Below are 26,195 nucleotides of genomic sequence, written 5' to 3'. Positions count from 1 at the left end.
CATCTGCCAAATGGATCTTACCCATCCTAGGAAAGTTGTAAGGCTCAGAGAATTGTGTGTGCCACAGCTAAGCCCTGGGCAAAGCAGAGAGATGAGTCTGGTTGGCAGCTATGACCCCATCCCCTTTACTGGACTACAACAACCTGATCACTTGTTTCAGAAGATGGCACATCTTTTCATATGCACACCCCTCCCCATCTTTTACAGCTGTTCCTGCTCCCGGGATGTGTATCTGACTGGAGTTTCTATATTAAAGGCAAGTCGTGGCTTCATTCCACATCCCTGGGTGCCCTTCCACTCTTCCTAGGAGCATCTCCTGCACCCACCCCCCAGGGCCCCACCTCCAGGCTGCAGAGCTAAGACCCAGGGGCCCCTCCTCAGGGAACCCTGGCCGTCTTCGGAAGCAGCCAGCAGAGACGCTGCTGTTAAGGCCCATGCCTGTTTCTGCTCCAATCCTGCTGCCCTGGGTTGTGGCAATAACCAGTGGGGAAGGAGTTCTGGCCCCTGGGTGTTAGGAATGTTGTCCTCCAAGAAATTGCATTAACCCTCTGAGAGACCAGCAGGGCGCAGCCATGAGGAAGACTGATTGGGCATCGAGATGGCACTTGGGCTGGCTGCCCTGTGATGTGCACCAGCCCGGAGACCCACGTGCCTGCTTGCCAAAGAGGCTCCTCTGGGGAATGAGGAGCCCCTGATTCCTATTTCCCTGCCCCAAATTCCTCGGAAGCCTCCGCCTCTAAGGGTTGAGAAAGGGAAGCAGGTGGGTGGAGGTGAAGGGGGCAGGGAGCAGGTGGGAGGAGACCCGAAGAAACTTCAAGGACCTTATTTAAGAGCCTTGCCATTGCTGTGAAGAAAAATGACTTGAAACCTCTCTAGAGAAGACTGTGGCTAATTGGCATGTAAGTTGGAGGTTAAAGAGCGGAAGGAAGAATCTGATTGTTTTTTTAAGTTACTGAGAAAGTGAGAATGTCACTCTGGGCAGAGAGAAATTCTTTTTTTCTAGAGTGTGCCTTTCTTTATACTACAGACCATAGTGGGCCGCTGAGACTTGCAAAAAAGATTTCTTTTAATCCACCTTCCTTTTTCACAGGCAGCAGTAGAAGGGCCTTTAAATCAAATGCAATCACCAAGCTTGTCTCTTGCTTTTATTCCTCACTTCACTCCCTGGAATTTGGCATTTGACGGATTCTGGATCTGACTTAAGGCTTTTTCTAAATCCAAGACTTGGGGAATTTTGTTAACAGTGCAATAAAAATAACTTCATAGTGTTACAGGAGGCACATTAAAGACGGTGTGTGTGTGTGTGTGTGTGTGTGTGTGCGCGCGCGCGCGCGCGCGTGAGTGCTGCTTTCTTTAAAATAAAAAAAAAATACAGACAATGTTTCTTTAAAAGTCTCCATCTGCAAATCCCATTAGATGTGCATATAAGGTTTCTGATGATTAATAGTTGCCTGCTAGGGTTTTGGTTGGAGGGGATCTTGTGTGTGCGGGTTAACCCCTCCCTCTCCTCTCTCACATTTCACTTCAGAAATTTGTCACTCTCTCCCCACCGCAGGATTTAAAGTGTGTCCCAGCAGCCCTGGTCCAGCCCTCTGCAGGCATTTGCTCTGGGCTCCAGGACGAGCTCCTCCTCAGCTGGTGCTTCTGGGTTGGGACAGTGAAAATGTTTAGTGTCACTGGCGACAAATACACGTACAGGGGACCCCAGTAGGCAGGCTGGTGCATTGGAGGGGCAGGAGCAAGCCCAATATAGGTGTGTGCACACACATAGGAGTAGCTGGCCACATGTGTGTGTACTTTAAGGAGAGACTTTAGTTTTTTTGTTTTGTTTTTTTTTTTTTTGGTTCCTGGGGTAAATTTTCTGTTGAATATTTTTCCCTCCTATTTAATTTTTTTTCTTTTGCATTTTTAAAAATTTGAACATAAAAAGTATAAAGAATCAAATCTTTGAAAGGACTGAGGCGTGCAGCGGACAGCAGATGGATCCCCCGGCCAGCAGCTGCATGAGGAGCCTCCAGCCCCCAGCCCCTGTCTGGGGCTGCCTTCGAAACCCCCACTCAGAAGGCAATGGGGCCTCAGGGCTACCCCACTACCCGCCCACCCCGTTCTCCTTCCACCAGAAACCAGACTTCCCGGCGACAGCGACGGCAGCGTACCCCGACTTCTCAGCCTCCTGCCTGGCGGCCACCCCACACAGCCTGCCTCAGGAGGAGCGCATCTTCACTGAGCAGCACCCTGCTTTCCCACAGTCCCCCAACTGGCACTTCCCTGTCTCAGAGGCCCGGCGCAGGCCCAACTCAGGCCTGGCAGGGGGTTCCAAGGAAATGGGGACCAGCAGCCTGGGCCTGGTGGACACCACAGGAGGCCCAGGCGAGGACTACGGGGTGTTTGGGAGCACTGCCAATGAGACAGAGAAGAAATCATCCAGGCGGAGAAAGGAGAGTTCAGGTAGGTGGCTCAGGAGCAGCTGATCATTCCTTTACTGTGTGACCTTGGGGAAGTTACTCACCCTCTCTGTGCCTAGGTGCTCTGTCCATGAATTTCTGTCTAGCCTATCCAAATGCAGGAGACTGGACCAGTTACCTTTGGGGTTTCTTCCACTGAGAGTTCTAGGATTCTCTGGTGATGGGGACCGTGTCTGTGTCCCAGCACTCCTGGGCCCCAGGAAGGGTGTCCCAGCGAGAGAATGAAACAGGATCCGCAAGGATTTGGACACGTGAAATGGATCCTCTGGGTGCAGACTGGCGAGGGCTGGTGAGAGGCTTTCCTGCATCAGGCTGCCATTGAGTCATGCTCCTCCCCACCATGCTTTGGCCAGCCCCAAGTGGTGCTAGAGCCACAGGGCTCGTTTACCAGGGAAGTCAGCTGAGATTAAGGCTCTGAGAGCTAAGACTGAAGCTGGGACCCTGGGTGGCCACCCACAGCCAAGACCCTATGTGTCCAGGAGCCTAGAGGCAGAGAAGCAGGCCTGCAGCTGGATAGGAGAGTCCAGGGGTGAGGGGGAGATGGAGGACTGAGGTTTGGGGTATCACCCTGTGGAGCTGGGCCATGTCCAGGCCAAGGGGACAACTTAGCATGCTGAGATCTGGCTGAGCCCCTGGGAAGGCAGCCCCGCAAGGAACTGTGAGGGATGGGCAGCCTCCAGGAGAGTCAGGCAGCCAAGGGAGTCCGTGCTGGAGTCCCAGAGGCTGGAGGATGAGGTTGGCCTATTTGTTAAGATTCCAGCTGAAACCCTTCTCTTCCCCAGGGTGGGGACCTGCTGTTTCCTCACCTCCCCACCAGGCCCTCCCTGGTTTCTCACACTGCCTGTTCATCTTTTGTCTGGTTCCTCGTCCCGGCCTTGTTCGGAACAGGGCAGTGCCCAAGCCTCCTGCCCGCACTGCCCTGTTTTCCTCCTGACAGCTGCCCTCAGGGGCACGCCTGTCTGTCGGAGCCTGTAGACGACCTTCCCATGGGGCTAAGAAGGACAGGCCAGAAAAGAAGGGCACCAATGAACAGGTGGGAATGCTTTGTGCTTTGCTTTATCAGCACAGCTTTCCCGAGTTTCTGCTCTTAGCCAAGCCCAGGAATGCTCTGGGTGAGTAAAGGGGTCTTACCCAGAAAAGCTCAAGCTGAGAGGAAGAAGAGGCCGGCAGAGGTGTGTCAGCAGTGGGATGTGCCCTGATGGAGAGGCTTACGGTGCCATGGGATACCGACGTCAGCTCTTTTGAGTCCCACGGGTTTGGGAGATAGGGACAGCAGGTTTTATTAGTATCTCGATTCTCTCAATCTGCAAAATGAAAGACTGAAAGTTTGTGAGAACACAGAAAGAATGGGGTCAAAATAGAGTGAGCAGCTCATCTCCATTTGCCCAGGACTTTTCCAGTTTTAGCACTGAAAATCCTGTGTCCTGGGAAACCCCATGGTCCCAGGCAAACAGGAGAATTGGTCACTCTAGAAGTGAGCTCAAACCCCAGGCTTCAGGCCCCCGATGTCACACCCTTCAGTAGATTTCCAACGCAATCCTCATTTTGAAATGATGTTTGGTTTCCCTGCTTGAAGAAGCCCCTCAGTGAGCTCACAATGAGTAATAGGAACCCTAGCAGCCCTTGCGGCTGCTAAATAGAAGGGCCCTTTAAACCTCCAGCCAGTTAGATCCCCATCCCGCAAACTAACTCATCCTACCCCAGGTAGGAAATGTGCTAAGGATGAGAAGGGACTCTCAGCGACTTGACTCTGAGCTGGGTTGAAGAGCTTTCCCCTTGGTGGCGGCACCCGGCACCGTGGCTCCTTCCTCTCTGCCACTTTCCAGGGAACTGAGAGCCAAGGGCATTGAAAAGGGATAGCAAAGCCAAGAGCCTGCTGGGCTCAGGCAGAATCTTCCAGCATTCCGAGTCTCAGCAAAACCCAAATGCACCAGCTCTCTTTTTGGCAAGTGACCGATGGCCCTGCAATGCAGAGAGAGCATTCACGCTAAGCAGCTGGCCACCCAGGAGTACAGGGACACCCTCTGCTGAACGGCCTGCACACTTCAGAGTCAGACTTTGGTGGAGGGAGGTTCCCATCCGCAGAGGCCCTGGGCTTCCCTAAGGGTCCCCTCGGGAGCACCAGTAGCAGGTGAGGCAGGGCCCAGAAAGCTGACTCTCACTCATCCCTCTGTGATTCCAGACAAACTCGCTGTTCAGCATGGAAATCTTTATTGCTCAGATGCTTGAGTCCTCCTTTGGAATTTAACTGAAGGGGAGGAAGGAGGCAAGAAATATCAGCTTCATAAGAGCCCAAAGAAGGGGGAAAGCGACCCAAGGCTCACAACCTACTCCAGGAATTTGGAATTTAGCTCAGAAAAGGCAAACCCACAGAGAGCTCCCCACCCAACCCTACCAATCCTGAGTCTGTAATCGGATCCTATCTCTAAAATTGTGATATTTTGTTCATTATCAATTTTTGGCATTAATTTTGATTTTTACAAATATTGCCTTAAAATACATTTTGTTGTTGTTGTTGAGATGGAGTCTCCATCTAACTCCCAGGCTGGAGTGTAGTGGTATAATCTCAGCTCATTGCAACCTCTGCCTCCTGGGTTCAAGCGATTCTCCTGCCTCAGCCTCCTGAGTAGCTGGGATTACAGGCGTGTGCCACCACTCCCGGCTAATTTTTGCATTTTTAGTAGAGTCGGGGTTTCACCATGTTGATCAGGATGGTCTTCAACTCCTGACCTCGTGATCAGCCCGCCTCAGCCTCTTAAAGTGCTGGGATTACAGGCATGAGCTACCGAGCCCAGCCTGCCTTAAAATATTATTGTTCTTGATTACAGAGGGTTTGGGAGTGCCCTTGCATTTGGGCCTCCCCAAGTCCAGGCTGAGTGGTCCCTGGAAGGTTAACTATCATTGATCAGAAACGTGTTTTCCATAGTTCCTCCTGGCCAGACAGACAGGCTACAGTGTCATCACGGCAACTTTTGGCTGCATGACTTTGGAAAAGTTCTTAACTTCTTCCAGCCTTTGTTTCCCTAGCTGTAAAATGGGAATATAGCAGTGGCACCTTCCATAGAGAGTCTCTCTGTGAAGGTTAGATGCAGTGATCCATGAGATTAACTCTGTGCCTGGCACATAGTGAGAGTTCAATAAATAGCAGCTATGAATGGTATTAGGCCCATATTTCCTGAACCAGCCTTCAGAAGATAAGGTCTGACAAATATTTCTATATTTATGGGGATGGTGGAATTGAATATTTCAATTGTGCTGTCTCAGAAATTCCTGAGTCTAGGGAACTTCTGGCAATCATTTTGGTCCAGTTGTCATCAGGAGCTCAGAGACCTGCTGGAGAGGTTGTGGGGTGAGTTGGGCCTGGCAAATGCACCCCGTATTGAGAGGCTGAGAAGCCCCCAGAAATGGAAAGTTTGTTGCAAAAGGAATGTTCTCTGCTCTTCCTTCCTCCTCTGCCATCTCCTTCAACTGCTCCCTGCTCACTCCCAGTGGAATCTGGAGCTGATCTACTCAAAGAAATTATCAAGAAAGCAAGGGTTGGCCCGGCACAGCGGCTCACGCCTTAAATCCCAGCACTTTGGGAGGCTGAGCTGGGCGGATCACCTGAGGCCAGGAGTTCAAGACCGGCCTGGCCAACATGGTGAAACCCCGTTCCTACTAAAAATACAAAAAAAAAAAAAAAGAAAAGAAAAAATTAGCCAGGCGTGGTGGCAGGCACCTGTAATCCCAGCTACTTGGGAGGCTGAGGCAGGAGAATAGCTTGAACTCAGGAGGTGGAGGTTGCAATGAGCAGAGATCATGCCACTGCACTTCATTCAGCTTGGGTGACAGAGCGGGACTCCATCTCAAAAAAAAAAAAGAAAGAAAGAAAGCAGGGTCCCTGGCCCTTGGCACTTCCCCACCCTGGAGACAAGCATGGTGTTATCTTACCCAAACCACTCCCAGCCCTAGGCCAATGGGGGTTAAAGACCCCTGCTGGCAGGGACAGCTGTGAGGCCACTGTTGTTTTCCCCCAAACTGTCCTTGCTACTGTGGTTGTCTTTAATTTATGGGAATGAGGGATTTTGCGGTGGTTTCCTGATGGGGTTCAAGGGAAGGTTGCATGTGATTAGAGTGGCTGCAGGTGAATCCGATCGCCCGCCTGGGAAAGCTGTGGTGCTAGAACTCAGCACTGCTCCCTCTTGCTCTCATGTCCTCACTCTGCTGAGACGTGCCTTTAATCAGACGTGATTTGTCTCATCCTTCTTCAGCTCCAACACGTGTGTTCCCAGAGCTGTCCTGCCCCAATTTCTCTTTGCAAGACCTGCTCTCTGCCTGCCCCTGCCCAACCACAAATTTGCCTAAGGTATAAAACTCCACAAATAGGCCTCTCTCTCCTCTTCCCTCCTGATGCCGCTTTACAGGCCACCTCCCCACCCCAGTTCCCCTCCACTACCCCTGCCACGAAGCCACACCAGGGGACTGACCTTGCAAACACATCCTGCATTTTCTTCCCTGTCTCTGACTGTGCTCTGGTGGTTTCTCCTTGCTTAGAGTACCCTCCCCTTCCCCATACTTCTGCCTGTTGAAATCCTACTTAAAAATCACCAGCTCAAAAACAACCCCTTACAATAATATTTTTATCCTTCTTTTTCAAATATTTATAGCCACACTTGTATATAACATGGTATCAAAGAAAGCTACAGTTAAGAAGTTTCAAAGTCTAGTATCTGCTACAGTCTGTGTTGATTTTCTCACTTTAGCTTGCAGTTGTTTCATAAAGCAACTCTTCTGAGGTTTCTTACCGGGGACATCTTATATTTGAAATCTCCTTTTTTTTTTTTTTTTTTTTTTTTTTTGAGACGGAGTCTCACGCTGTCTCCCAGGCTGGAGTGCAGTGGCGCGATCTCGGCTCACTGCAAGCTCCGCCTCCCGTGTTCCCGCCATTCTCCTGCTTCAGCCTCCTGAGTAGCTGGGACTACAGGCGCCCGCCACCGCGCCCGGCTAATTTTTTGTATTTTTAGTAGAGACGGGGTTTCACTGTGGTCTCGATCTCCTGACCTTGTGATCCGCCCGCCTCGGCCTCCCAAAGTGCTGGGATTACAGGCTTGAGCCACCGCGCCCGGCCTGAAATCTCCTTTTTAAAAAATCGTGGTCAAATATACATAACATAAAAGTTACCGTCTTAACAGTTTTTAAGTGACACAGTACAGTAGTTGTGCAATCAATTTCTAGAACTTTTAATCTTGTAAAACTGAAACTCTATATCCATTAAACAACGCCCCTTTTCCCTTCCCCCACCCCCTAGCAATCACCATTCTACTTTCTGTTTCTAAGCATTTGACTATTTCAGATACCTTATATAAGTGAAATCATGCAATATTTGTCATTTTTGTGACTGGCTGATTTCACTTGGCATAATGTCCTCAAGTTTCATCCAGGTTGTAGCAAGTGACAGGATTTTCTTCTTCTTCTTCTTTTTTTTTTAGAAAGATGGGGCCTTGCTATGCTGCCCAGGCAGGTGATCAACTCTGGGCTTCTAGCAATCCTCCCACCATGGCCTCCCAAAGTGTTGGAATTATAGGTGTGAGCCACCACGCCTGACCTCCTCCTTTCTGAAGACAATAACATTCCATTGTATGGATATACCAAATTTCTTCCTTCTTTCCTTCTTTCTTTCTTTCTTCTTTTTGAAACGGAGTCTCACTCTGTTTCAAATGGATAATTTCTTTATCCATTCATCTGTTGATGAACATTTAGGCTGCTTCCACCTCTTGGCAATTGTGAATAATGCTGCAATGAACATGAGTGTGCAAATACCTCCTGGAGAGTGTACTTTCTTTCTCTTTCTTTTTTTGAGACCGAGTCTCACGCTATTGCCCAGGCTGGAGTGCAGTGGCGTGATCTCAGCTCACTGCAACCTCCGCCTCCCGTGTTCAAGTGATTCTCCTGCCTCAGCCTCCTGGGTAGCTGGGACTATAGGCGCCTGCCACCACGTCTGGCTAATTTTTTGTATTTTTAGTAGAGACGAGGTTTCACCGTGTTACCCAGGATGGTCTTAATCTCCTGACCTCATGATCCACTGACCTCAGCCTCCCAAAGTGCTGGGATTACAGGCGTGAGCCACTGCGCCCGGCCTTTCTTTTTTTTGAGACGGAGTCTTGCTGTCGCTCCAGCTAGAGTGCAATGGCGCACAATCACGGCTCACTGCAACGTCTGCCTCCTGGGTTCAAGTGATTCTCTTGCCACAGCCTCCCAAGCAGCTGGGATTACAGGCGTGCACCACCATGCCTGGCTAATTTTTGTATTTTTAGTAGAGAGGGGTTTTACCATGTTGGCCAGGCTGGTCTCAAACTCCTGACCTCAGGAGATCTGCCCACCTTGGCCTCCCAAAGTGCTGGGATTACAGGTATGGGCCCCTAATCTCCTCTTCTTATAAGGACATCAGGCAGATTGGATTGGGACCCACCCCAACAGCTTCATTTTAACTTAATCCCCTCTTTAAAGGCCCTATGTCCAAATACAGACACACTCTAAGGTACTGGGGTTAGGGCTTCAACATAGGAATTGGGGAGGGAAGCACAATTCAGTCCATACAGGGACTGTATGGGGACAGGAACAAGGGACAAGGTTCAAGCTGTGGCACAGACCTTTCAGTTGAAAACCCCCTTAGTGAAAGCAGTACCTCAGATGTGTGCCCAACCCCAGAGCTTTCCTAGCTCAGGGTCCTGTCGGCTGGTAGAGATTTTCCACTGAGACAGGAAGTTGTTTCTAGCCACAAGCAGATCCCTGAATTCCTATCTTACACCAAGAACAGACATAAAAAGTGGAGGCAGTTGGCCAGGCACGGTGGCTCACACCTGTAATCCCAGCACTTTGGGAGGCCGAGGTGGAAGGATCACGAGCTCAAGAGATCAAAACCATCCTGGCCAAAATGGTGAAACCCTGTCTCTACTAAAAATACAAAAATTAGCTGGTCGTGGTGGCATGTGCCTGTAGTCCCAGCTACTTGGGAGGCTGAGGCAGGAGAATCACTTGAACCTGGGAGGTGGAGGTTGCAGTGAGCCGGGATCGCGCCATTGCACTCCAGCCTGGGTGACAGAGCCAGACTCCATCTCAAAAAAGAAAAAAAACTTGCAAGCCTGTAATCCCAGCACTTTGGGAGGCCGAGACGGGTGGATCACGAGGTCAGGAGATCGAGACCATCCTGGCTAACACGGTGAAACCCCGTCTCTACTAAGAAATACAAAAAACTAGCCGGGCAGGATGGCGGGCGCCTGTAGTCCCAGCTACTCGGGAGGCTGAGGCCGGAGAATGGCGTGAACCCGGGAGGCGGAGCTTGCAGTGAGCTGAGATCCGGCCACTGCACTCCAGCCTGGGCTACAGAGCGAGACTCCGTCTCAAAAAAAAAAAAAAGAAAAAAGAAAAAAAACTTGGAGGCAGTTTTAGGAGTGAATCTCTAAAGAAGGGGGCTGTTTGACAGAGCAAGGGAGAAAAGAGGCAAATGGGGCCGGGTGTGGTGGCTCACGCCTGTAATCCCGGCTCTTTGGGAGGCTGAGGTGGGTGGATCACTTGAGGTTCAGGAGTTTGAGACCTGCCTGGCCAACATGGTGAAACCCTGTCTCTACTGAAAATACAAAAATTAGCCGGGCATGGTGGCTCACACCTGTAGTCCCAGCTACTCAGGAGGCTGAGGCAGGAGAATGGAGTAAACCTGGGAGGCGGAGCTTGCAGTGAGCCGAGATCACACTTCTGCACTCCAGCCTGGGCGACAGAGTGAGACTCTGTCTCAAAAAAAAAAAAGAAAAGAAAAGAAAAGAAAAGAATGCAATGGTAGAGATGAGAATGAAATAAATGAACAACCCCAATAAGTGTCACCTGGGTCACCAGAGTGATGCCAAGTCCCATACAAGTGACCTCATGCCCACGCTCACCCCCTTGCTGGGCCACACAGCACAGTAATAGGAGGAAGGGTGGTCAGAGACTAAGGTCAAGTGCATTAACCAGGTAGCCCTGGTTCAGGTTCCTGATCCACAACTTCCTGGCTGTGTGGACGTGGGTAAATCCTAACCCTCCCTGAGTCCCAGTCTCCTCTGAGGAATGAGGATAGCAGTACCTACTTCATAAGGTAGGTGGCTGTGGGACTAAATGACATCAGAGATACAGAGTCCACAGCCAACACTTGGTAACCCCTAGGTCCAGTTTTCCCAAACCTGCAAATGAGCACTCCTCTCTCTTTAAAGTCCTCCCCTGATGCTAGCTGGCTACACCAGGTTTCCCACGTTCAAAGACAGGCCAGAGTGTCCTGAGCTCTGCTGGAGTCTTTGCCCCCTGCCATCAGCCGGTCCTGCCTGATACTGATGATGCTACTGGCCTAGGGTTGTGGCAGTGCTGGGTGGGGTGTGGTTTGAGGGGTGCACAGCTGCAGCAGCCCCTCTTGTCCCGAGTCCATATCCAGAACCCCCAGTGAGGAAGAAGTCTTATGGTCCAGAGTGGCCAGCGTGGGAGGGGAGACAGCAATTCCACACTCGGCCAGTATCCCTCTAGGCATCCCCGGCCTCCTGGTTAGAGCTCCCCTAACCTCCTCTTCTGACAAGCAAAGAAAGCTCAGAGCCCAAAGCAGGACTCAGGCCTTGGCCACCATCTGAACTCAGAGGCTCCAGCACAAATCCCATGCCTGGGCTTGCTCAGGCCCCTGATCAGGTACAGTCGGAAGCTCTGGAGAAAGTCCATTTCTGTTGAGGCAGCAGAATCCTGACCAACATCGAAGAGGGAAAGGTCCAGTGAGCCCGTGAGCTGTAAGAAGGTCAGCCCAGGAATTGCCTCAGCTCTGCTCCGCCACTCTCCCATGCTAGGGACTCAGGAGTCCTGCCCACTCACCTATTTCTCTGGCTTGAATAAATCAGCGGCACTTGGGCCCAGGGAGGGGGGATAATTCAGAATCCTTTCTGCCTGAGAGGCAGGACTCACAGCCCCTGCAGACCTCCAGAACTGGACCTTTTCCCCAACTCCCTCTCTGCCCATAACTTGGGCTTCTCACCCAGTTTGGTTCGCTGGCCTCTGGCCAGGAGCCACCCCCATCCTTTTCAGGTTTTTTTTTTTTTTTTTGCATGCAAAGGTAGAGGAACAGTGTGAGCAGTGGGCCTGGGTCTCAAGCCCACACTTCCTTTGGTGACAGCTGAGGGTGACATATGGAACTTATAAACATAAACAAAACCCAGAACTACCGATGCCTCTCCCCATCCCCTCTTGAAACCTCCCCATCCCCTCTTGAAACCCTCACCAACCCACCCCACCTGGGACTCTCAGCAAAGACTATAGCACCAGGGTTTTTTTGCTTTTTTTTTCCTTTTTTTGACGGAGTCTCGCTCTGTCACCCAGGCTGGAGTGCAGTGGCGCGATCTTGGCTCACTACAAGCTCTGCCTCCTGGGTTCATGCCATTCTCCTACCTCACCCTCCCAAGTAGCTGGGACTACAGGCGCCCACCACCATGCCCGGCGAATTTTTTGTATTTTTTGTGGAGACAGGGTTTCACCATATTAGCCAGGATGGTCTCGACTCCTGACTTCATAATCCATCCGCCTCAGCCTCCCGAAGTGCTGGGATTACAGGCGTGAGCCACCGCACCCAGCCAGCATTAGGCATTTTCATTCCAGAAGAACCTGCCTTTCTCCCATGAAACATCCCCTGAATTCCCTGGCCCCACTCCTGGGCTCCTCAGAGAGGCTGGGAGCCCTGCCCATGTCTCTTTAGGCACCTACAGGAGAGGAAAAGGGCCTGGACACGGGGGTGGGGCAGGGCTCAGTGAGAGAGTCAGGCCAACCCCAGGAAGCCAGGGAGATCCTGGATGTGAACATCCAACCAGTCTTGGGCTGGCTCCATCCAAGTCTTGTCTATTTCCATGGGCTTTGACTGCTCCTTCTGAGGTTGAAAGTAGGAGAGCTTACGAGGACATCAAAGTGTCCATGCTGTGACAGTGCAGGAAGCTACAGACACCATTTTCAGAGGATTTGCCAAGGTTTCACCTACTGATGTCATGCTTCAAATATTCCCTTCTTCTTCCCTCTCTGGGGAGTCCCAGGGAGACAGATCTGAACCCAGACCCAGACAATGCCCCTAGGATAGGCACAGCTTCCATACTCATCCTCTCCCGAGGGCAGTGTGACACGAGGCTATAGCCCTAGACTGGTCTCAGGGGCCTTGGGCAAGTCATTTAGTCTCTGAGTCTTAATTGCTCGTATGTTCAATGGGCTAATGTGTACCTTACCTACCTAATGGAATAATTAAGAGGATACGATAGGAGACAGCCCAATAGGGTGGAAACAGCTTCCTATCAAGAAAATCTGAGTTCTAGGCCCAATTCTGCCCCTAACTTGCTGTGTATCCTTACATGAGTTCCTTACCTTCTCTAGGCTCACCTATAAAATGAAAAGGTGACATTGATCATCTCTAAGTCCCTCCCACCTCTACTTTCTATGATTCTGTAGTATCTGTGAAAGCCTAAAAGAAGTTCTCTTTGGAGGAAAGAAATCCCTTGTCAACTGCACAGTGCTATTTGAATATGAGGCATTTGGCCTCCTGTCTGGTTTGGATATGAATTTATGTAAATTGGTGCCCTCAGAGTTGGACTGTAGAGTACAGAACTCCAGAAAGGCATGTTCCACTGGGTCTGTCTGAACCTCCCCGTAGCTCTGATAAAGCTGTCTGCTCACTTTAGGAAGGCCTGCCAAATGTGGCAGCTACGTATGAAATAATTTGCCCTGGATGGTGTGGAAGCTCATGGTGGAAACCTCAATCACACATACGCTGTTTGCATTTCTCTGGGCAGTTGACTGTTCCCTCACAGCCCTGCTCCAGCAGAGGGTGAGGGTCATGCAGGGGCTGGGGCAGGGCAATTCCTCCCTAACCACAGAGGCAGCCCACTGAGGGCCAGCATCCTCCCTCCGTAATCCTGGAAGAGGCAGCTGTGGCCCCCAAGAGAGAAGCAGTGCGGGAGGAGTGATGTGAATTGCCATGTGACACATCTAGGTGTTGTGCCTGGAATCATGGGACTCCGAAGGCTGCAGCAATAGTGGCCTAGGCTGGGTGCAGTGGCTCATGCCTGTCATCTCAGCACTCTGGGAGGCTGAGGCGGGTGGATCACCTGAGGTCAAGAGTTCAAGACCAGCCTGGCCAACATGGCGAAACTCCATCTCTACTAAAAATACAAAAATTACCCTGGCATGGTGGCAGGCGCCCATAATCCCAGCTACTCTGGAGGCTGAGGCAGGAGAATCGCTTGAACCCAAGAGGTAGAAGTTGTGGTGGTGAGCCGAGATCAGGCCATTGTACTCCAGCCTGGGTGACCAGAGTGAGACTCAGCGAAAGAAGAAAGAAGAAAGAAGAAGAAGGAAGAAGAAAAGAAAAGAAGAAGAAGAAGAAGGAAGAAGAAAAGAAAAGAAGGAAGAAGAAGCAGCAGCAGCTGAAAGGCCAGACATTTAAAAGATAACCCTTTCACACAGGTCTGGAGATGTGGTGCCTTAAGGAGCATAGTGCTCTAACTCTGCCCATGAGTCATCTCAGATATAATCTCCAGTAGAACTCCTTCTGATGGTTCTCGTGAACAGAGCTTCAATGACATGCCAGGCACTGCCCTAGGTGTTAACGCCTGCTATCCAGCTCATGTTACTTCTCAGCCTGATAAGCACAGCAGGTGTAGCTATTCTTGCTTTGCAAATGAGGAAATTGAAGCTCCAGGAACCTAAAGGACTTGCCCAAGGTCCAAAAGCTCTTCCTCAGTGCCTCACTCACCTACGAGTGCTAAGGCCCAGGTTCACCAACAGGTCCTCTAACACTTCTGCATATATAACTTCCCTCCACACAGCTCGAGGCAGGGCGAGAGAAACGGCCTAGCAGAGCCCTGATTGTTGAGCCACGGGAAGACTGGGGAGGGCTTTGGGACAGAGCATACAGTAAGACCTCAGATCTGACTGAAGGGAGGAACTAGGAGCTGAGACAAGAATATGTGAAGTTGGAAGAGCCTCAGACTTCATCAAGGCTAGGGGTTCCCAACAGAAGAGAGAGTAGGGAGTGTAGGGCATCAGGGCTTATGTCCTGGGAAGGAACTCTGACACCAGCTCCCTGGCAGAAATAGAATCCACTCCAATCCCATACTTCTACACATGGGGAAACTGAGGCCCACAGAGGCGAGGAAGGCTCCCTAACAAAGCTGTACTATCCTACTATCCTGGGAACAGACCATCCTGGGAAGCATGAGTTACTTTCCTTCTTTTTTTTTTTTTTTTTTTTTTGAGACGGAGTCTCACTCTATTGCCCAGGCTGGAGTGTAGTGGCACGATCTCGGTTCACTGCAAGCTCCGCCTCCCAGGTTCACGCCATTCTCCTTCCTCAGCCTCCTGAGTAGCTGGGACTACAGGCGCCCACCGCCATGCCCAACTAATTTTTTGTATTTTTAGTAGAGACGGCGTTTCACTGTGTTAGCCAGGATGGTCTCTATCTCCTGACCTTGTGATCCGCCCGCCTCGGCCTCCCAAAGTGCTGGGATTACAAGCGTGAGCCACCACACCTGGCCTAGCAAGAGTTACTTTCATGTGGCAGGTTGCACGAACTATGCCCATGAGCAGGATGACCGAACAGCTCCCAGAAACGGAATGCAAGTGCTCTTAGTGTTTCCATCTTGATGAATATGTTGCAATTTGTAATACTGTTGCAGAACAAAGAGAGCCATAACTTTCACTTCAACTTTCATAGCTTGCTTCCCATACTTCTGGTCCCTTCATCATTTCCAACAGTGGTGAACGTTGATCCCACTCTGGGAAGCTGACAAGGGACAACCGCTCTCCCAGAGCCAATATCCATCCCACCCACCATTAGTAGGTATTGCCCCCAGGTTCACACAGGGGGTTAGCTGAGACCCTCAGTTCCCGCCCTGGCTGCTGCTTCCTGTTTCCTCTGCCCCAGAGGCTAAATCAGGACAATGACAGACAGGAGAGGTGGCCAGGGATGGGGCATAGCTTGGCTGGCAGTGGTCAGCTGCCCTGCCCACACAACCAGGCCAAGACCAACTCCAAAAGGGTCCTCTCCTGCTTTTCCCTTTTCTCTCTAGGGAGGACTATGTGCAGAACTAGGGCGGGGAAAGTTGTTTTGGGGGACACCATGAGGCACCTGTACACACCTAAGCAGGCCTTGGAGAGTAGGTATGGGTAGCAAATCGGATAGTGCCCCCAGGACCTCTGGAAGTGGTGACAAGCCGAGCAGCCATGGTCCAGCTCCAGGCCCCAACCTGGGCCAGCTAGCCAGGAGACAGTGGAGAGCCTTGCTTCTAATCAGATAGATCTGGGTTCAAATCTCCCTTCTGTCACCTAAAAGCTGCCAGGCACACTGGGCAAGTTCCTGGGCCTGTCTGAGGCTGCCTCCTCTGTATAACAGGATGATTTAGCAAATACTTAGCAAGTACTTTTTCCTCTTCTCTCTAGGAGAATTATGTGCAGAACTGGTGGGGGCGGGGTGGGGGGGGGCAGTTGTGCCAGATACAGAAGCAACTATGGCTAGATGCTAGAGTGAGAAAAAGTGTTTCCCTGGGAGACAGCTATTAATCAAATTATCACACAAACCCAGGTAAGAGTACTAAAGGGGGTAAGAACAGTATTCACTCATAGGCTGCCCTGTGGTGAGGTTAAAGCTGCGGATGCCTCTGGGCACACTCAGAAGCCTTCAAGAAGCGCAGCTGTTTCTATCCTAGCCCTTCAGTGTCATCTCGTGGAACTGATAAATTGGAGAATATATTTGTCCAGCATTTTTAGATTTTTTTTTTCTTTTTTGAGAGGGAGTTTTGTTCTTGTTGCCCAGACTGGAGAGCAATGGCGCAATCTGGGCTCAATGCAACCTCCGGTTTCCAGGTTCTAGCGATTCTCCTGCCTCTGCCTCCCGAGTAGCTGGGATTACAGGCATGCACCACCACACTGGGCTAATTTTTTTTGTTTGTTTGTATTTTTAGTAGAGACGGTGTTTCTCCGTGTTGGTCAGGCTGGTCGCGAACTCCCGACCTCAGGTGATCCACCCACCTCGGCTTCCCAAAATGCTGGGATTACAGGCGTGAGCCACCGCTCGTGGCTTTTTTTTTTTTTTTTTTTTTTTTTTTTTTATGATGTATTCTCACTCTGTCACCCAGGCTGGAGTGCAGTGGTGCAATCTCGGCTCACTGCAACCTCCGCCTTCTGGGTTCAAGTGATTCTCCTGCCTCAGCCTCCAGAGTAGCTGGGATTACAGGTGCCCGTCACCACGCCCGGCTAGTTTTTGTATTTTTAGTAGAGACGGGGTTTCACCATGTTGCCCAGGCTGGTCTTGAACTCCTGACCTCAGGTCATCCGCCTGCCTTGGCCTCCTAAAGTGCTGGGATTACAGGCGTGAGCCGCCACTTTTCAACTTTAATAGCATTTTGCACACACATATTAACGCGTTCAGTCTTCCAATAACCCTAGGAGGTAGGTGAAATTGTTTTCCTCAATTTCTTAATGAGGAGACCGACACCCAGAGAAGTTAAGTGATTTCCTCAGTCTCCAGCAAGGAGATTCAGGATTCAAGCCTCTGAGCAAGTCCTCTGGGCCATCCACTCCCCGCAACCGTGGAAAGGAAGGGCTGGGAAACACTGAGCCTCGGGACAGGAGGAGATTGGGAAACCAGTCCCCGACCGCGCCCGTCGTCTAAGCCCAGGTTTCCTGCCTCTCTCCAGGCCCGAGGGCCGGGCTGTGCTACAGGAAGCCCGTCATCCGCTTGTGAACGACCCTCCCGGGCCTGCTGCCAGGAGGGAGCGCGGGACTGGCGGCGGCCAAGGCCGGAGGGCTCCTCGGGGACCCCGGCCCGGGGCTGCGCGTCCTTCCCTCCAGCCCACGCTCCCGCTTCCGGAGGGGTCTGGACCTGCCTTCTCCGGCCTGGAGCTAGAGGCCGCCGGGCAGGCAGCCCGCGCCGGGAACTCGGCCCCCTGCCCTGCTTCCCGGGCGCGCCCCGCGGGCGGCCAACCCGGTTCGGACGCGGACCCCCGGGCCAGGGCGCCACGACACCCCTGACCCAGGCACCGGGACTATCAGGCACCGGGACTATCAGGCCCCTCCCCCGCTTTCTCGGGTTCCCGGAACGGCGGCACCCACTCCCCTTCCATGCCTCGGCGGGGGCCGGGAACGCGCAAAGCGAGGTTGGCCGGGCCAAGTGCCCAAATCACTTTACCGCGCGCGTACTGCTAGAGAGCAGCCCAGCCCGAGGCAGACGGGCGCGGAGGCGGAGGACGCGGAAACTGAAATACAAAGGGATTGAGTGGAAAGCAATAGAGGGAGGTGCTGGGAGGGGAACCAGCTAGGCTCAAAGCTCCAAAGCGGATAGCCGGGTTAATGTGGGGTTTCTGCCTCGCCACCCACTCCCAATGCGGCTGCTTAGCCGACTGCGTAGGCGGCTTCTCTGCATTACACTAGCTGGTCTGAATTCCCCAGCCCAGCCGCCCAGGTAGCTTAAACCCGGCCTCTGAAAACACCGGATCCCTCTTTCCAACACTCCTCTCCAGCAAGGCAGAGATGGGTCTTTCAGGGAGCAGGAAGTTGGGGCGCAGGTTTCGGTAAAGCACCTCACTCGGAGCCACGGTTTCCGTGTCTAAAATTACAATGGGCCGGGCGCGGTGACTTACGCCTGTAATCCCAGCATTTTGGGAGGCCGAGGTGGGCGGATCACGAGGTCAGGAGATAGACAGCATCCTGGCTAACACGGTGAAACCCCGTCTCTACTAAAAATACAAAAAAAAAAAAAAAAAAAAAAAAAAAAAAAAAAATTAGCCGGGCGTGGTGGCAAGCACTTGTAGTCCCAGCTACTCGGGAGGCTGAGGCAGGAGTATGACGTGAACCCGGGAGGAGGAGCTTGCAGTGAGCCGAGCGAGACTCCGTCTCAAAAACAAAAGAAAAAGGAGGACAATGAAGCCAACGACTTTTAAATGTTAAAGCCGCGCACGCATGGCTCCTGCAGCCATTCCCTGGCCATGTGGCATGCATCGCGAGTTAATTGTGTAGGTGTGTGGTCTTCTTCCCACCTCCTCTCCACCCACCACCTCCATTCATTAAAGTGAAGGTAGAGCTGCCTCCCACCCGTCTGCTCAAGAGATAACCATGCAACCCCTTTTATTTGTTCAGGACTTTATCGTTTGTAAGCCCTTCCTATATATATATATATATATATATATATATTTTTTTTTTTTTTTTTTTTTTTTTTTTTTTTTCCCCAAGACGGAGCCTTGCTCTGTCGCCCAGGCTGGAGTGCAATGGCGTGATCTCGGCTCACTGCAGCCTCCGCCTCCTGGGTTCAAGCGATTCTCTTGCCTCAGCCTCCCAAGAAGCTGGGATTACAGGCGCGTGCCACCATGCCCAGCTAACTTTTTGTGTTTTTAGTAGAGACGGGGTTTCACCATGTTGACCAGGCTGGTCTCGAACTCCTGACCTCGTGATCCGCCCACCTTGGCCTCCCAAAGTGCTAGGATTACAGGCGTGAGCCACCGCGCCTGGCCCCTACATATTTTTCATTTGAACAATATGTGTATGTCAAATCGCCTGAATTTGATTCTTGTCTCCCACACCCCCTGGCTGAATAAACTTGGACAATTTGCTTAACTTCTCTGTGTTCATTTTCTGGTCCATAAAGTGAGACTAATACTAGAACCACTTGGTTGGGCTATTGAGGATTAAGAGGCTAATATATGTCAGGTACAGCACCTGGCACAGAGTGTGTTCCCTGACCCTGTTGACAGTTATGACTGAGCCCCACTGAATCTAACATGCAACCTCCTTCAGAGGGGTCCAGATGGTTTTCCAGATTTGGCCCTCTGGGGCAGATTCTGATTCGGTAGGTAGGTATGGGGCAGGCCTGAGATCCTTCAGATCTGAACAGCTCCCTGGTGCTGCTGATGCTGCTGGCACCCAGGCACTCCTTTGAGTGATGAGGTCTTAGAGCGGCGGACTTAAACAGCACCAGAGGCATCTGGAGGGTTTGCAAAAATAGACTGCTGAGCGCCATCCCCAGAGTTTCTGACTCAGTAGGTCTGGAGTGAGACTAGGATTTGCATTCCTAACAATCTCTCAAGTAATGCTGATGCTGCTGATCTGAGGACCATAGTTTGAGGCTTTGTTTTAGAGCATCTCACCCCTCAAGCCTATGACCACAAGTAATGTCATACTGGGGGGTGGGCTGGGGAGTAGAGATCATTAAACAGCCAAGAGTAGCTTCTTGTGCTTTGGGAATAAAAGAAAGTTCCGGGAGGAGGGGCAGGGGACAGCCAAAAAAAAAAAAAAAAAAAAAAAAAAAAAAAAAAAAAAAAAAAAAAAAAACCTTCCCAGTTCTAATATGGGTAAGACACCAGAAGGAATAAAAAGGACAGTGTAGCTTTTTTCTCAGCATCCTGTAAAATTAAGGGAGAGTGGGAAAGACTGCCTAGTTGCTCAAGGGCAAAAGAAAGGGAATGGAATCTCCTTCAGCCCATGTCTTCCTGTTTTGGGGTCCTCTCTCCCCAGACAACCAAGAGAACAGAGGGAAGCCGGAGGGCAGCAGCAAGGCCCGCAAGGAGAGGACGGCCTTCACCAAGGAGCAGCTGCGAGAGCTGGAGGCGGAATTTGCCCATCATAACTACCTGACTCGGCTCCGCAGATACGAGATCGCGGTAAACCTGGACCTCTCTGAGCGCCAGGTGCGCCCCCAGCGGCCCCTCCTCTTATTTGCTCTCCCATCTCCCTCCCTTCCCTCCTTTCCCACCACCACTCCCTTCACCTTCTTTTTCTTCCTCCAGCCAGTCCAGTGGTTTTCAACTGTGGCCATACCTGAGAATAGCCTGGGGAGTTTTGGGTTTTTTTGTTTTTTGTTTTTTGTCTTTTGAGACGGAGTCTCGCTCTGTCACCCAGGCTGGAGTGCAGTGGTGCGTTCTCAGCTCACTGTAACCTCCACCTCCTGGCTTCAAGAAATTCTCCTGCCTTAGCCTCCTGAGTAGCTGGGACTACTGGCATGCGCCATCACGCCTGGCTAATTTTTGTCTTCTTTTTTAGTAGAGGCGGGGTTTCACAATGTTGACCAGGATGGTCTCAAACTCCTGACCTCAGGTGATCCGCCCTCCTCGGCCTCCTAAAGTGCTGGGATTACAGGCGTGAGCTACCATGCCCAACCCCTGGGGAGATTTTAATAGTGCTGATGTCTGGGCTCTACCCCTAGGGATGATTTTAATTGGCCTGGGATGGGATACAGGCCTCAGAATTTTTCAAAGGCCCCCTAGGTGATTCTCATATGCAGTTAGGTTGGGAGCTCTGGTCTGGCTATTCCCAAACTTGAGTATATGTTGGAATCCTCTAAGGCACTTGTTCAAAATATGGATTCCAGAGGTCTGGAGAGAGATTTTACCATAATGAGTGGGCCTGAGAATCTGTATTTCTAGTATGTTCTCTAGGCGATCTGGATATGCAGCTGGTTCCTGGGCACACTTTGAGAAAAACTTCCCTGGCCCTTTGTTTTGGACTTTCCCTTCAGCCACCCCACACCCCCACACCCAGGCTCTGATATGGAATAATAGTAATAATAACAGTAATATTTGATAGCAGATTTCAGTTGATAGAGCGCTCTGCTAGAGGGCTGGATTTTGAATCAGAAGACTTAGATTCAAGTCCTGCCTCTATCACTTCTTCTAGCCCTGGGACCTCTGGGTCTCTATCTGTAAAATGGGACCATAATCCTGCAGGTAATACTCAAGCTTAGATGAGAAAATGTGCTGACCAGAGCTATCTAAACCAAAAAGTTCTCTATAAATGTGCCTAAGGATAAGGCTGATGACCTCTGCTCCCAGACCCTTGGGGAATGGAGGTAGGGCGCAGGGGGACCTGGCACAGGTGGGGCAGGGCATGTGAAGAGGGTGGGGCCAATGCAGAGTGTTTTTAGAACATGTTCCCCTGTCTGGGGCTTTATCCCAAGACACAAGACAGACCTCTGGGCAGATTGGTGTGTCCTCTCTTTGGTCTTAGTTCCTGGGGCGTTTGGGGAGTAGAGAGTGGTAAGTGATGGTTTCAAGCTGGGGTCCCTGGAGTTACACCCTGGCTAGCCTGAGCATTGACATGGGAAGGAGGTCACACCAGCCCTGGAGTGCCCAGGCTCCTTTGCTTCCTCCCCTAGGTCAAAGTGTGGTTCCAGAACCGAAGGATGAAGTGGAAGCGTGTGAAGGGAGGTCAGCCCATCTCCCCCAATGGGCAGGACCCCGAGGATGGGGACTCTGCAGCCTCTCCAAGTTCAGAGTGAGATTCTGCGTGGAGGAAAAATGACTAAGGACTGAGCCCCCTACCCAACTACCCCCACCCCAATGCCACCTTTACCCTCTTCCTTCCCCAGCCGGGGCAGCCTCTCCACATCTTTCACTGACTCTTAGATATGAAACTGCCCAGCATTCCTGGGAGTCTTAGAGTTGTCCAGGAAGTTCTATCCAACCTCTTAGCAGCCTCTTCCCTAGGGCCTTTGCTCCCACACTCTCATGGAATCAGACAGAGATCCTACCAGGCCGGATGAATCTGGAAACAGCTTCAGAGACACTGCTTCTCAGGGTCTCTTGGCTGCCACCCATGCCTCCTCCTACTGCCGTTCTCCTGTGTCAGCCAGGCCTCCTTCTGGTCTGGACACCACCTGGCCTGGTGGGAGAGACGCTTTGGAACCAGCTGGCGACTCGGATAGTAAATGCTTCAAAAGGAAGGAAATGATGGAGACACACGCCCTTGCCCACCTTCCTCTATGGGCTGTACATCTGAGGCTTTGGGGCCCCTTAGTTGTCCCCAAACCCCAAGAAAAATCAGAATGTGGAGAGTCAAGGACAGCAACTCAGCTGCTGCAAGCCAGAAACCCATCCCTATCTCCAAATTTGTTGGCTAAGTGGGGACACTTATAAGCACTGACTAGAGAAGACAGAAAAATAGCCTCATGTAGGTTTCTGTGTCCCCATATAGGCCCGTCCACACAGGCTTGACTGGGTGGACAAGAATGAACCCATGACAGCACCTGCTGCTTCAAAATCAAAATCAATTTAGGGATATAGCAGGGGCTGTTGGGCTGTGCTCCAGAGAAAAGGAGCAGCTACTCCCTTTAAATCCACGATTTGTGGATTGAAAACCTCTCCAGATGCCCAGTTGCTGGGCTGAACAACTATGGGCTGGAAACAACATAGAGTCTAGAAAGTGTCCCCTACATTCTGGAGGGGAGGGGAGATAATAAGGAGGGCTCGGATGAGGGCCTGGAGATGCGGAACCCTGGCATAGAAGGTTCTCTAGCTACAGTGTCCTGTGACTGCAAAGGGGGACGAGAAAATCCCTTTTCCTCCATGGCATGGATTTAAGCTCTTGCTGTGTGTTCTACAAATGCTGTTATTGTGGGAGGAAATGCTAGGTTTTTGTGTGTGGACTGCCCAGACCTCAGCCAGGTCTTCTGGAGATGCCACTTGAGGACTGCTGGCCAAAGAGCATGAGGGACTGAAGCCCTGGCTGCCTCAGCGCTCTGTCTCCCAACACCAGCTGGTGTTGCAGAGGGAGGTCAACGTGAGTTTGGATCTCTTGTACGCAGATGTAATCATTCACATGTAACCCCACCTCTCCACCCCAAAAAGGGCAAGAGCTGTGGAAAATGATTGCCAAATGAGATGGCTGGTTAGAGCATGATTTTTTCTAAAGCATACTTCATGTATTTTCTTAAGATTACATCAAACTAATTGTGCAAGGTCAATTCACTTTGTAAGAAAACTCTTGGAGAAATAAAATCAATAAAAAGCAAAGTTCCCAGGCCTTTTTCTTTGCAGAGCGAACAACAACAGCTCTTGTGTGCAACCTTCTGATTGACCAGACAATGTCTAGAAGCAAGAGAAAACGGCAAGAAATGATCTAGACAGAGCTGTCCCCCTTTAGTTTTTCAAAAGGTAGGTACCAAATATAATTGTTGCCCCCAAATTTTTTTTTCTCCCATGCAAATGCATGGTCTTCATTTCTCATTGTAAAAGTTTAGCTTTCAGTTTCCCTAAACTATGACCTATCAAATAGTCAATGTTTTGTAAACAAAACATTGTTAATAGAGTAATCTTGACCACAAAGTAACCATTCCCAATGTTTAAATTCAAAGTTTGGAGATTTTATTTTTCAAGGTAGAAAAGTGTATATTAATAGTAGTAAAAATGACATAAGAAAAAATATCCCATATTCTCTGTCTTTTTTTTTTTTTTTTTTTTTTTTTTTTGAGACAGAGTTTCACTCTTGTTGCCCAGGCTGGGACGCAATGTCACCATCTTGGCTCACTGCAACCTCCACCTCCTGGGTTCAAGTGATTCTCCTGCCTCAGCCTCCTGAGTAGCTAGAATTACAGGCATGCGCCATCACGCCCAGCTAATTTTTGTATTTTTAGTAGAGATGGGGTTTCTCCATGCTGGCCAGTCTGGTCTCCAGCTCCTGACCTCAGGTGATCCACCTGCATCTGTGTCCCAAAGTGCTGGGATTATAGGCATGAGCCACCACACCTGGCCTCTATGTCCTTTTTTTCTTTTCTTTTCTTTTTTTGAGACAGAGTCTCACTCTGTCGCCCGGGCTGGAATGTAGTGCCATCTCGGCTCACTGTCACTGCAAGCTCTGCCTCAGCCTCCTGAGTAGCTGGGACTACAGGTGCCCGCCACCATGCCTGGCTAATTTTTTTGTATTTTTAGTAGAGACTGGGTTTCGCCATGTTAGCCAGGATGGTCTCAATCTTCTGACCTTGTGATCCACCTGCCTTGGCCTCCCAAAATGCTGAGATTACAGGCATGAGCCACTGCACCTGGCCCTATGTCTTTTTAACTAAAATACAATTTGTCTCACCAAGATATCAACAATGGACAAAACAGGACTGGCTACGGGGAGGTGAGAGAGGGAGGCAGTAGAGGAGACCTGGCCAGAATCTTGCATTGATGCAGCCTGGGCCAGGTGTGGGCAGTGCCTGGAAGTGACATCAGCAGGAGCTGGAATCAGGCAGACCTACCAAAATCAAGGTGCCAAACAGAGGTGGGTTCAGTGGCTCAGGTTCAGGTTCACAGCCAAGCAACATAGACACGCTCAGTCACCCCCATCTACCCTCCTGCTGGAAACTCAACTCCGTGGCTTCAGGGGACATCATCCTCTTCTGGCTTTCCTCATCTGTCCTAGATGTTCCTTCTCTGTCCCTCATGTAGGCCCATTTCTCGACGCTTCTGCTCTCATGGCTGGTTTTCAAGGTTTTCTCTTTCTACCACCACCTTCCCTATTTTTCAGTCTCTCCCCAGATGATCCCATCCACCTACTTTTTTTGTTTGTTTTTGTCTTTTGAAACAGTCTCGCTCTGTCGCCCAGGCTGGAGTGCAGTGACACGATCTCAGCTCACCGCAAACTCTGCCTCCTGGGTTCAAGCGATTCTCCCGCCTCAGCCTCCTGAGTAGCTGGGATCTGGCTAATTTTTGTATTTTTAGTAGAGACAGGGTTTCACCATGTTGGTCAGGTTTGTCTCAAACTCCTGACCTCAGGTGATCCTCCCGCCTCGGCCTCCCAGAGTGCTGGGATTACAGGCATGAGCCACCTCGCCTGGCCTACATTTTTTTAAATTGTTGTAAAATACACTAACATAAAATAAAAGTTATCATGTTAACCATTTTGAAGTGCACAGTTCCGTGGCATTAAGCATTTTCTCATTGTTGTGCAACCACTGCCACTATCCATCTCCAGAACGTTTTCATCTTCCCAAACTGAAACCCTGTGCCTATGGACTACTAATCCCTATCCCCTCTCCTCCATTCACCTACATTTACATAGCATTTGTGCCATATTGAGCACTGTTCTGCTTTACATGTACAAACTAAGTGAATTCTCTTAGCCATCCTAAGAGGTAGTACTACTGTAATTCCCATTTCACACATGAGGTAACCAAGGCGGAGAGAAGCTGAGTAAACTCCCGAGATTTTATGTGATTAGTGTTTGGGGTGGATTGTATTATTTGGCCCAGGTATCTTCTTCCCTCTCCACTGGGGAAATGCTTCCCTGATCATTGCCATATGATACACCTGCCGTGGTAAGGGCACACTTCCTCGCCTAATTGACATCAGCTTGTCCTTGTGGCCTGCTTTGGCCAATAGAATGTGAGCAGAAGGACATGTGTTGTATCCAAGCAGAAGCTTTACAGGTCATCACACTGCTGTGCTCCTGCTCTTTTCCCTCTGTACAAGGCTGAAATGGAGGTTCCCTGGGTTCCAGAAGGAGAAAAACATGGAACTGGCCTCCAGAAGGAGAAAAATGTAGAACAAAGGTAAAGCTGACCCCACAGCCTTCATAGATGTCAATGAGGATATAAACATTTGTTGTTGTAAGCCAATGATTTGTGGGTCATTTGTCACTGCCACACCAGCTCGTAAAAACTGACCACTCCAGTGATGAAGCTGGGTTTGGAATTGAGTCATTCTGGCCCCAGGCCACCACTTCCTATGCCTGATCTGGGTCCCTGAGCTTTTATATTCTGCTGCCTACTGCCCTTTGCCACCTAGGATGACTATAAGCATCTCAAACTCCCATATCTGAAGGGGAAATCACCATTCCTGGAATTTGGTGAGCACCACTGCCTGCATTCTGATTTCTCTACTTTAGCTGGCAACACTACAACCTACCTACCTGTTCATTCACACTGGAAACCTGGGGCACATCCTTGATACTGACCTCTGCTTTTCCGAA

At 50.6% G+C, this 26,195-nt stretch overlaps 1 protein-coding gene across 2 annotated transcripts; it reads left to right on the top strand.

Annotated features, from left to right (window-relative positions):
• Nucleotides 1–1,586: 1,586 nt before the first annotated feature.
• MEOX1 (mesenchyme homeobox 1) lies at nt 1,587–23,257 on the top strand. Of its 2 annotated transcripts, XM_005584368.4 has the most exons (3): nt 1,587–2,448; nt 19,986–20,158; nt 21,622–23,257. In XM_005584368.4, exons 1-3 carry the CDS (start codon nt 1,980–1,982, stop codon nt 21,742–21,744), a joined length of 765 nt encoding a protein of 254 aa, XP_005584425.2. In that variant the 5' UTR covers nt 1,587–1,979; the 3' UTR covers nt 21,745–23,257. The 2 variants fall into 2 exon arrangements, with proteins under 2 accessions (XP_005584425.2, XP_065387699.1); XM_065531627.2 differs by lacking the exon at nt 19,986–20,158 and having other exon boundaries at nt 21,622–23,252.
• The last annotated feature ends 2,938 nt before the right edge of the window (nt 23,258–26,195 follow it).

The sequence above is a fragment of the Macaca fascicularis genome, chromosome 16 (assembly GCF_037993035.2).
Source record: "Macaca fascicularis isolate 582-1 chromosome 16, T2T-MFA8v1.1".
Taxonomy (NCBI): Eukaryota; Metazoa; Chordata; class Mammalia; order Primates; family Cercopithecidae; genus Macaca; species Macaca fascicularis.
This window is presented reverse-complemented; position numbering and strand designations above follow the sequence as displayed.